This window comes from Benincasa hispida, chromosome 6 (genome assembly GCF_009727055.1).
Source record: "Benincasa hispida cultivar B227 chromosome 6, ASM972705v1, whole genome shotgun sequence".
NCBI lineage: Eukaryota > Viridiplantae > Streptophyta > Magnoliopsida > Cucurbitales > Cucurbitaceae > Benincasa > Benincasa hispida.
The window spans coordinates 40,589,616-40,600,778 of record NC_052354.1 but is presented as its reverse complement, the minus strand read 5'-3'; the positions used below and the strand labels follow the sequence as shown (position 1 = coordinate 40,600,778).

General features: G+C 29.1%; 1 protein-coding gene across 3 annotated transcripts; it reads left to right on the top strand.

Annotated features, from left to right (window-relative positions):
• The first annotated feature begins 3,619 nt into the window (after positions 1–3,619).
• Positions 3,620–10,584, top strand: LOC120079412 (WAT1-related protein At4g30420). 3 transcript variants are annotated; one of them, XM_039033577.1, is made up of 7 exons: positions 3,620–4,013; positions 4,201–4,269; positions 4,656–4,772; positions 4,860–5,103; positions 6,186–6,347; positions 8,025–8,176; positions 9,118–9,416. In XM_039033577.1, exons 1-7 carry the CDS (start codon positions 3,835–3,837, stop codon positions 9,302–9,304), a joined length of 1,110 nt encoding a protein of 369 aa, XP_038889505.1. In that variant the 5' UTR covers positions 3,620–3,834; the 3' UTR covers positions 9,305–9,416. The 3 variants fall into 3 exon arrangements, with proteins under 3 accessions (XP_038889505.1, XP_038889507.1, XP_038889506.1); XM_039033579.1 differs by lacking the exon at positions 9,118–9,416 and adding an exon at positions 9,715–10,584 and having other exon boundaries at positions 3,835–4,013; XM_039033578.1 differs by lacking the exon at positions 6,186–6,347 and having other exon boundaries at positions 3,835–4,013.
• The last annotated feature ends 579 nt before the right edge of the window (positions 10,585–11,163 follow it).

The following is an 11,163-nucleotide window of genomic DNA, read 5'->3' as shown; positions in this document are numbered from 1 at the left end:
CTCCCCAGCCTCCAGTTACCGCTAGGAACTAATTTCCTGAAATGAAGAACAAACATGGTTAGTGATGCCTGAATTTATTATCCAGGCTTAATTATCATTCTTCACTAAACAAGTCTCCAAAACAAGTAAATCATATTTACCTTGCTTGTTCTTCTTCTTTTCTGCCAAGTATTAGCAACAAGGAGAATGTTTGAGACAAAATGACCATAAGCTAGATACCTTTTATCAACAAAGTCTCCATTTTTTGTGAGGGTAACCTTGTCAGCTTCTAGTACAATTTTAAGCCCAACCCGACTCAATAGACTTCCAAAAACCAGGTTCCTATGTAAGGAAGGTACATACAACACATTACTTAATGATAAAGTTTTTCCAGAGGTTAATTTTAAAAGAATCTTCCCTTTTCCAAATACTTCTTTCGTGGTAAAGTTCTCCATGGATACACAATCTTCGTCAGTAGAGTTCTAATAGTCTTGAAAAAGCTCTCAGTTTGAGCAAAAGTGTCTTGAAGGTCCGATGTAAAAAATCTAGTCAAATTTGTTTTCCACCAGATTGGCTTCCACAACAGCAACTATTATACCATCTTGTTAAGCAAGATTGGCTTGTGGGGTGGATCGTTGATCTAACCTTCATTTCATTTGATTACATTGGTAGGATTTGTGCTCAGGCTTCCCATAGACACAATAAATTACTTTCTACGTTTCAATTTTTCCATCAGCAACTTTGTGATATCTCTTTGAGAGGAATTATTCTTGTTAGGTTTGCTTGTTATGATTTTTTAACCTGTCTTTGTTAGTAGCAGCAGATTCAACCAAGTTAGCACCAACTGAATTTAGATTGTCAGAAATTTACTTATCTTTTAGCCTGTTAGCTTCTTCTATGCGCATGTGACTAATCAGCATCTAGAGTGTCATATCCTTCTTTTTGTGTTTCAGATGGTTTCAATATTCATTCAGGATGGGGGAAACTTCTCAAGCAACACTTTTTCTTGGAGAATTTTGCACATCTTCATATCTTCAGGCAAAACATTTGCTACCAAATTTTCACACTCATGGATTTTATCAACAACAGGTTTCTCGTTGGTCATCTAAAATTGTAGCCAATTTCCGACGACGTATTTTTTCCATGCAACATCATCTCCTCCGTACGAAGACTCTAGCATGATCCATATTGCTTTAGCTGAGTTTGGACCATGAATAGATCAAACATAGGGTCTATCATATGGTTGAGCAGATGGCCATAGAATATTTGTTATGTTTCTCCTATTTATCAGGATCGATCTTAGAGGGCTGCTTCAGTTGATTAGAAACAGTGATGGGTTCTTCAGAAGATTTTTGGATCAATGACAGTAGATACCTTCTTGATAGCAGCAGGTGCTTTTATGGTAAGGATATAATAAATCTCCAGCTACTCAATGAAGATCAACAATTTTGAAGACCAGTGGCGATAATTCATTCCATTGAGTAGTTCGAGCTTGGACAGATCGGGAAGAACCTTGCCGTTCTTGATTGACATCTAGAGAAAATAATTTCTTTTAGAGTGTAAATATAGATGTCGAAGAGTTGCTGCCCACTGCCCTGAAAGCAATTACGGTGCGACTAATTTTTAGGTTAAAAAATCAAATGGATAAGTAATAAAAAGTCATTTATTATTACTTTTTTCTTGCGCAAGCGCGATTACTCTAACTCGAATCTGCACGTTCGACGAGACGGTGGCGGCGAATGCATGCGTGTGGTAAAAGGGTTATACTTCCACCATCACCGCACTTTGGAGTTACCTTTAGCATGCCTTGGTATTTATACTTTTTAGGCATTGCTTAATTCTCCATTGTGAAACCGTTTCTTTTAACTTTTGCTATGGGCCTAACCCCAAAAGTCAGTTCCAACAGTCATAATGTTCCAGCTTTGAAGGAAATTTTCTCATGCTTTGTTGTGGGCCATTGGATATTCTATTGACTTTGTAGGCATTCGTTTACTGATGTTGAACTGATGTATCAATGTTGAACTTGGTGTTTTGTACTTTAACATATCCTTGTTTGAGAGAGGAGGAGATTAAAGGACCGTTTGATGACGTTCTTGTTTTCTATTTTATGTTTGTTGTTCTTGTTTCTCATTTTTCAAGACACTAATTTGTCTGATAACCATTTTTGTTTCTTGTTTCTAGATTTTGAAAAATGTTTCTAAGAAATGTGTCAAATTTAAGAAATTACAAAAAGTAATTTTTCCTATTCTATTTTAATTTTATGGAAACATATATACAAAGGTTTTTATTTGGTTTAGTAGTGCCTCCCTTGTTCATTATATTCCAGGTTTGAGCTTTTTTTTTTTTTTAACCTCCCCCTCTAGGATGGAAGGTAATATCAGATACTACTGAGCTAAACTCACTTTGGCAACTTTAATTAGTTTTTTCCTCTTTTTTCATTTCTTTACCTATTATTTTATTTTTATTTTTTATTTTATTTCTGCCATATTATTCATATTTACATATTTTTTTAATTTTTAATTTTGCAATATGTATATTTACATATTATTTAATTTATTTCTTCAATTTGTTATATGTATATTTATGTACTACTTTGAATGATAAATTCTAAAACTTGCAATATATATATTTATAAATCATTTTAATTTTTAATTTTATTTCAGAATAAGCGGGTTGGAAAAGATTCAACTTTTAACCTCTGATCGTTAGTGCAACTTTATGGCAGTTAAATTACACTCATTTTGACTACTAATTTTGAATTTAAATTTTGCAATATGTATACTTTTATATTTTCTACCAACATTTACATAATAACGTAATTGAGTTGGACTTAAGTCGACATTTGTTAAGACAAAGATCTCGAGTGATAGAAAATATTGCAAATTAAAATTTGCATGGAGAATAGTTTGTATTAGATAATGTAAGCTTTTGATCATTTCTTTTTAATGTGTTTGGATGCATATATATTATTTTTATGTTCTATAACTGAATTATGTTTTTAAAAAGAAAAAAAAAAAAAAAAAAAAAAACACGAAACAGACCAAAGTATATATCCCACAATTTGATTCGTGGTTGTGCTCTGTTTCCAAATTGGCTTTTAAGTAAGAGCAAAACTCGCCTTTCCAATCGCAATAGTAGACAAATGAATGACTAATCAAGGACGGCTCAACAGTAGTCCCTATAATTTATTCAAAGGGGAGGAAAATTTTTAAGAGATAAGCAAACAAAGTGTCAAAGTCTAACATTAAATTAGAAAAAGGAAACGATCATCAACATCCATCGAGAAAATTTTCTAACCCTATACCTCTTTATTCTGTATTTTTAATAATTCTCTCTAAACAAAATTGTTCTTCTTTTACTTCATAAATAGTAAATATATCTGTTCATTTTTTATTATTTATGTTTTTTAATTTATTCTTATTTGTAGATTTCATAACAAAATATAAGAACATCTCTTGATTGTAACGTATAAAAGTAAAGTCACGAGAGCTTATAACTAAAGTAAACAATAGTATATCATTTTAAAGATACGTAAACATTCTTGTTCCTTAAACAATTCAAAAGTTCACATGTTTATGCAAAAGTGTGAAAAAAACCCTATAATTAAAAGCAAATTGAGTTGGCAGTACTATCTCATGCTAGCTGCCTCTCTCTCTTTCTTTCTTCACCACACATAAAGAAAATAATTCCCCCATTGCCAAACATAGCCATCAATTTAACATTATCATCCCTCCTTTCCTTTCCTTTTTCCTTTTTCTTCTTTTCTTTCTCTCTCTCAAACATTTAAATTTGAGAGTTTTTAGAACAATTTCAGATCTAAGGTAAGAGAGAAAAAAGAAAAAAAAATTAGGGCATATGGGTTTTGTTGAAGAATACTTGCCAGCAATGGCTATGTTTGGGCTTCAAGTGACTTATGCCATTATGGCTCTTATCTCAAGGACTGCCCTGTTGAAAGGCATGAGTCCTAGAGTGTTTGTTGTTTATAGGCAGGCCATTGCCACTCTCTTTATTGCACCCATTGCTTATTTTTCCAGGTATTTATTATTAGTGTTTTTTTTTTTTTTTTTTTTATAATATGCGGGAGAGGGAATTCAACATCTAAATTCGAAGTTGATACTACAAGTACTATGCCCTTTGAGCTAAGTTCATCTTGACTAATTCATTCTTTATTCTCAGAATTGCGTTTTTTGTGTTTTTGTTTATGTTTTGTGGGGATGAAAGGTCGAAATCTAGGAGGGTGCCTTTGAACTTGAAGACCTTTTCTCTAATCTTTCTTGCTTCTTTTGTCGGGTACGATTCAGAAGACTTTCGGAAGACTCGTCGTCTTTTTCCTTATTAGGGTAAATATATTGAATGTTCCTTGAATTTAGGTAATTCTCAATTTCATATTCTTACTTTTGAAAATTCTTTATTTAGCTTCTTTTTTTTTCCTGTAAAAGAGACTACTTTGGTTTTTTATTAATCTTACATTTCGATGAATAAAATTTGCACCACACATTAACAAACTCAATTTCTTCCACACACAACTCAACGATACATCATTTTCTTTTGATTACAAAGCTTAATCTATTTAATAAATTGAGAATTATCTAAAAGATTAGCAAGAATCATTTTATATATTTACCCTTCTTTGTTTCTTTTTTTACTCTTCTCCTAATTTTGGAGGGTCTGGACAGTGTAACGATGAATCAAAACCTTTACTTTGAGGGAGTTTTTTTAGTTAGCTCGTCAATGGCGACGGCAATGACTAATTTGATTCCAGCAGTCACGTTTGTGATAGCAATGATAATCGGGTAAGTTGAAATGGTAAGATTTTATTATATAGCACTTAAACTTTTGAGTTTAGTAGTGATTTGATGGTTGTAATGGAATTTTTTTAGCATGGAGAGTTTGAAGATGGGAAGCTTGAGGAGTATGGCAAAGATTGGAGGGACAGTGGTTTGTGTGAGTGGGGCCATGTGCATGGCTCTTCTAAGGGGTCCAAAGCTTCTTAATACAACACAAGGTTTTGGGGTGAAATCTACATTATTTAATGTGGAAAGTGGAAGTCACAATGCTTGGTTATTGGGTTCTTTGTGTCTCTTTGGGAGTTCTTGTTGCTGGTCAATTTGGTTGATTTTGCAGGTATATTTTGATTTCATTGATATATATATAGCAATATTATTTTAATTTTTTTTTTTTATCATATGAGAAGTCAAAAATCGAACCTTTGATATCGAGATGTCGATAGAACATAAGGCTCTATGCCAATTAAACTATATTGGCATATAATAGTATTGGTCGTAAGGGATTAACTTTATTCATTTATTTATTTTCAAAGAAAATAAGGTTGTTTTGACTATTTTGGAAGTTTCTTTATCAAAAGAAAAAGTGAGCTTTTGTTGGGTTTTATTAGCTTTTTTTAATTCCTAGTTTCTTTATATTCTCAATTTGTTTTTTTGCTAGGGTTTTGTTTTTCAACTTGATTTTGGTTTTGTGAGTATAGTTAGATTAGAGGCTTGATTGGGATTTTTTTTTCAAGACAATTATGTTTTTTATGCTTTTAGGAACAATAGTGAATAAAGCATGTTTGAAAGATTCACTTAAAAAAAAAAGAGTTGAAAGGCTGTTTGTTAGATGTTTTGAACAAACAACAATAAATCTGGTAACTGTTAGATATCTATCATTGGACGATAGACCGTGTTAGACATTTATCAAATACGGATAGATTTTTATCACAGTCTATTACATCTATCTCGATAGATAGTGATATTTTGCTATATTTGTAAATAATTTACCCAATTTTCTAAATTTAAAAACACCCCATTAATTTTTTATGGGTTCCTCGATCATAATCCTTAAAAAACACAATTTTGTTAATCAAAGTCATGTTTGATAACTTGATGATTTTTTAAAAATTAAGCTTATAATTACTACTTAGACCAACATGAATTTGTTTATTTCGTTGTATAATTCTGAAGAATGGTTTTTAAAATCTAAAAAGAAAAACAGTTTCAATTCTTTTTAATCACCCATCTTCAAATGAAGTTGTCAAACTAATTTTTATAGATTATATTACTTTCTTTAAAGTAATATTTACAAAACAAGAAATGGGAAATAGTCGAAAAAATTTAATAATAATAATAATAATAATAATAATAATAATAATAAAAAAAAAAAAAATAATAATAATAATAATAATAATAGTTTGTTTATTAATAAAACAGGTACCAGCTTCAGCAAGCAATCCCGACAACTTATCTTTATCGGCATGGATGTGTTTGTTTGCGACAATTCAATCCATCACTCTTACTCTATTGGTCGAACCAATCGATCTACAAATTTGGAAAATACATTCAATTATTGAACTTATTTGTTACCTCTTTTCGGTAAGTTCTTTTCTTTTTTTTCTTTTTTTCTTTTTTTATAATTTTTTAGAATTTGAATTTAGGTCCGATTTCATAATCATTTTATTTTTTATTTTTGTTTTTGAAAACTTAACTTACGAGCATTACTTTTTGCTATAGTTTTCTTGCATAAAACCCTACTGAAGACGAAGAAAAAAAAAATTAAGGCTCATTTAAAAATATTTAAAAATCATTTTGTTTTTTATTTTTAGTTTCCAAAAATTAATCAAACCTATTTTCTCTCGATTTGTTACCCTACTTTGAATCTTTTTTAAGTAAAAGAGTTAAGTTTTTAGCCAAATTTCAAAAAAATAAAAAGTTTTTAAAAATTATTATTTTTTAGTTTTCAAAATTTGGCCCGTTTAAAAACACTTCTAAAATATAGCCAACAAAACTAGGGGTGTTCAAAAAACCCAAAAAAATCGATCAATCCAACCCAACCCGTGCAGTTTGGGTTGGGTTATCAACTCATTTGGATTGAATTGGGGTTCAAATAAATGAAAATTTTATGGGTTGGGTTGGTTCATGGGTTCATCTAATATAACCCAAACCAACCCGAGTTTATTATTAACTTTAAAAAATATATTTTTTTATTACATATAACACATTATTTATACATATATTGATTTTAATTTAATTTAATTTTATTTTTTTTAAATAATTTATTCTTCAAAACTCTTAAAAGTAGTTTCTTTGCACTCTAGAAATAAAATTTTCATTATATAAATTGAAATTGAGTTGTTAATTTTAATTCAATATATGAAAATAATTAAATAAGATTTTTCATATTTACGTTGTGTTTCGTTTTAGAAAAAAATTTAAAACAAATGACCCGATTAACTCGAACCAACCCAACCCAAATATTTCATGGTTGGGTTAGGTTGGGTTCATTTTTTAATAAGAGTTGTTGAAAGAAATTTACAACCCGAACAATTGGGTTGGGTCTAAAAAGTCTTTCAACTCAACTCAACCCAACCCAACCCATGAACACCCTAACAAAACTTTGAAAACTAATGGATGGAAAATGAGACTTGTAGGCTTAATTTTTAAAAATTTAAAACCAAAACCAAATGGTTACCAAAGATTGAATTCGAAAATTAAGGTTGTGTTTGGTAACCATTTCGTTTTTGTTTTTGGTTTTCGAAAATTAAATCTATTTCCTCCTCTCCCTTTTTTTTTTTTTTTTTTTTTTTTTTTTTTTACAATTATTAGTATTTTTCTCAAGTACAGTACTTAAATTCTTAGTCAAATTCTAAAAACAAAAATAAGTTTTTAAGAGCTTTTTTTTTTTAGTTTTCAAAATTGACTTAGTTTTTAAAACTATTGATAAGAAAAAGATAACAAAGAAAGAAATTTGGAAGTAGAAGTAGTGTCTATAGGCTTAAGTTTTAAAAACAAAAAATAAAAAACAAATAGTTATCAAACAAGGCCTAAATAAGTAGTTCTTAAAAATTTGATTTTTTATTTATTTATTTAAGTTAGAACTCAATTGCTTTTACGGTGAAAAGTCTATTAAAACTCGTAAAGAAACAAGTATATATATTTTCAAAAACAGAAACTAAAAAAACGAAATAAATATAGAAACTAAAAAACGCAATAGTTATCAAATGTAACGAAGGTAAATTGAGTTCTGATTTGTGTAAAAATTTGGTTTCTTAGGGAATTATTGGGTCAGGGGTTGCATTCTTCGTTCAAGCTTGGTGTGTTTCAAAAAGAGGACCTGTCTTCTCTGCAATGTTCAACCCTCTTTGCACCATTGTTACAACTATTTTGGCAGCTATAGTTCTTCATGAGGAAATTTTTACTGGAAGGTAAATTCTTTTCTTATATCTTTTTCATTTTAGATGCCTTCTTTTTCAATTTGATTGAAACAACTTTTTTTTTTTCTCTTTTTGGTTGGGTTAACTTTTGGGATGAGAATGAAAACGATTATTCTCGTTCAAACCCTAATCCTATAAAAAAAAATTATTCGATGGAGCCATCAAAATGTGACTATGACTATTTTATAAGATGTACATTTGACTCTTAATTATGCATGCATCCTAATCATTATAGGATACAAATTCAATGAACTTTTATTGTTTCTCTCATACATTCAATAATCGAAAACTATCATTGTGGGGTCCTCTCGAATAATCTTTTTAACCCTACCTTTCATTCCAAATTTTTAAGTCCTATTTTATGTATTTTGTTATTACAGGTTTCACCTCTCTTATATCTATGTATGTATGACGTATGTATAGAAAAAAAGAAATTTTTTAATACATTTTTAAAGTTTTCAAAACTTGGTTTAAATATTGATATAGCAAATTTAAAAAGTAAACTAACATAAAAAAAAAAAAAAAAAAAAAACTTATGGATAGAAGTAATAGTTATAAACTTAATTTTCAAAACTAAAAAATTTAAACCCATGCTTGATAACCTTTTGATTTTCTATTCTTTGAAAATCAAGTTTATAAACATCGTTTCCATTTTTAAGTTTCTTCATTTTATTTTCTACTGTTTTACCAACGTTTTAAAATATCAAACCAAAATTTAAAAACTAAACAAAATAGTTTTAATTTTTTTTTAAAAAAATTTGATTATGGATTCATATGTTTCTTTTAAACAATTTAAAACATTCATCCCCCCAATGCACATCCCTTTCTTTCATAGCCTTTTATGTTAAAGATGAGAAATTTCAATGAAAAGCAATAGGTAGAGTTTCCTCATCTTTTTTCTCATAAATTTCATTTTTGGAGCAAATTTTCAGCTTGTTGGGGGGTGTGGCTGTAATTATTGGATTGTACATTGTTCTTTGGGGAAAAGCAAAAGATTATGTGAAGGAAGAAGGCAAAGAAAAGCAAAGTGTTGAAAAAGAAGAAGTTGAGGGAAGCAACTGTCAAAATGATTTGGAGGAACCCCTTTTGTCTAAAGAATGTATACATCAAATTCGCTAGCCAAAAGAAATTTGTTAGTATTATATATTACATGTCAATTAATTTTTGTTTCACCTTGTTAGTTATTTCTAGACAAGCACTCTAATATATATCCTCCTTCTTTTTGGCCCAAAATTCTATTTTGTTTTTGTTCCAATAATTATATTTAGAATTTGAAATTAGAAATTGATTCATACCAAATTCTTTATTTGCTTAACAATTAAATTTGATTAAGATGAACTTAATTCTTTAGTGCATGATAACGTGATACTGTAAAGCAAGTATAACTCAATTGGTATGTAATATGTGTTAGTGATCAAGAGATCATGTGGTTTATGAATTCCCCTACCCCTATGATACTAAAAAAAACATGAAGTTACATCTCAAAATTAATTGAGTAACTCATATATCTTATAAATATTAATTGTCAGGTCACATCACCTCTCAAGATGATGCCTCTTGATGCCATATATTTGAGAACACGAGATTCCATCTCGAAACCAATTGGCTATATATGGGAGGCGCAATAAATCTTATAGGATCGGTATGGCAACTTTAGATGTGGTGAATAGAGTTTATTAAACTAATGAAAACTTTTTCCTAAATGTAGACCCAATTAAGCAAATTAATACACTTTTGCTAATAAGTAGTTTAAACAATAAATTCATACAAATAAATTGAACCCAAAATAATCAATAAGTTAATAACACTACTTTAAAGTATCTAGTTTGATTCTAATAACAAGATTGATGATTAATGTAAAAATTTAAGAACTACCAATCAAAATATGCAAATATGAGCAATTAATTCAAGAACAAATATTGCAATTAATTTTATGTAATAGACTATAATAAACATTATTTGAAAAATTAAAGTGGTATAGGGATAGAGAAATTAACACTGGAAATTCTTATAGTGGTTCGATCAAACTCAACCTACATTTACTTTCCCAAGCACCTCTTGGGATTTTGAATAAGGAACCTTATAGCGATTCGACTTTAAGTAGTGGAAAGAGTTAAATTCTAGTGAATTACCCTAGAGGAGTTTGGGAAGTTGATGTAGGCTGATTGTGTCGAACCACTATAAATTTTTCGGTGTCAATTTCTATATCCTTATACTACTCTAATTTTGTAATTAATTTATTATAACATTTTATTGCTTGAATTAATTGCAATATTTGTTCTTGAAATAGATTGCTTATATTGGTTTAATTTTGAATGGATCGTTTCTAAATTTTCATATCATTTACCAATCTTTTTAATATAATTAAATAGGGTGCTTTAAAGTGCGATTCTTAATTTCTTGTTTAATAGTGAAATTATTTGCATGAATTTTTTGTTTAAATTACTTTCTAGCAAAAAGTTTATTGATTTGTTTAATTGGGCCACCTTAAGAAAAAAAATTAATTAGTTTTAATAAACTCTATTCATCGTCTCCCTTAGGGTTACATACTGATCTTACAAAAATACTATTTTAGTTGTTATACTTTCAATAAATCTTAAATTTAGTCTCTCAAAATTACTTTTTTTAATGAGTTAAATAATAGTAGTAATTTTTCATACAAAACATACACTATGGGAATATATTTTCACAATTTATAAAGAGAATTATAATAGACTTTATATATATATATATATATATATATATATATATATATATACTAACTATTGATGCTAAAATTCGGATATAGAAAAGAGTCTGACTTTCATGTGACAACAATGATGAATTTGTTTAGAGGAAGAATAACTTAACCTGTAAAAGAAAGGGAAACCTACACATCGGTATGATATTTATCATACTCAATCTGATGCTTAAGTCCAAGAATGAATTAGTGTGGAAGTTTTAGGATTTGAGTGTGAGAACTGACTTACTTTTCCTAG

Coding starts and splice junctions, on each gene's coding strand:
- LOC120079412 (XM_039033577.1), top strand. CDS start 3,835: ATGGGTTTTGTTGAAGAATACTTGCCAGCAATGGCTATGTTTGGGCTT. Junction 4,014..4,200: donor CCCATTGCTTATTTTTCCAG/GTATTTATTATT, acceptor TGGGGATGAAAG/GTCGAAATCTAGGAGGGTGC. Junction 4,773..4,859: donor GTGATAGCAATGATAATCGG/GTAAGTTGAAAT, acceptor GAATTTTTTTAG/CATGGAGAGTTTGAAGATGG.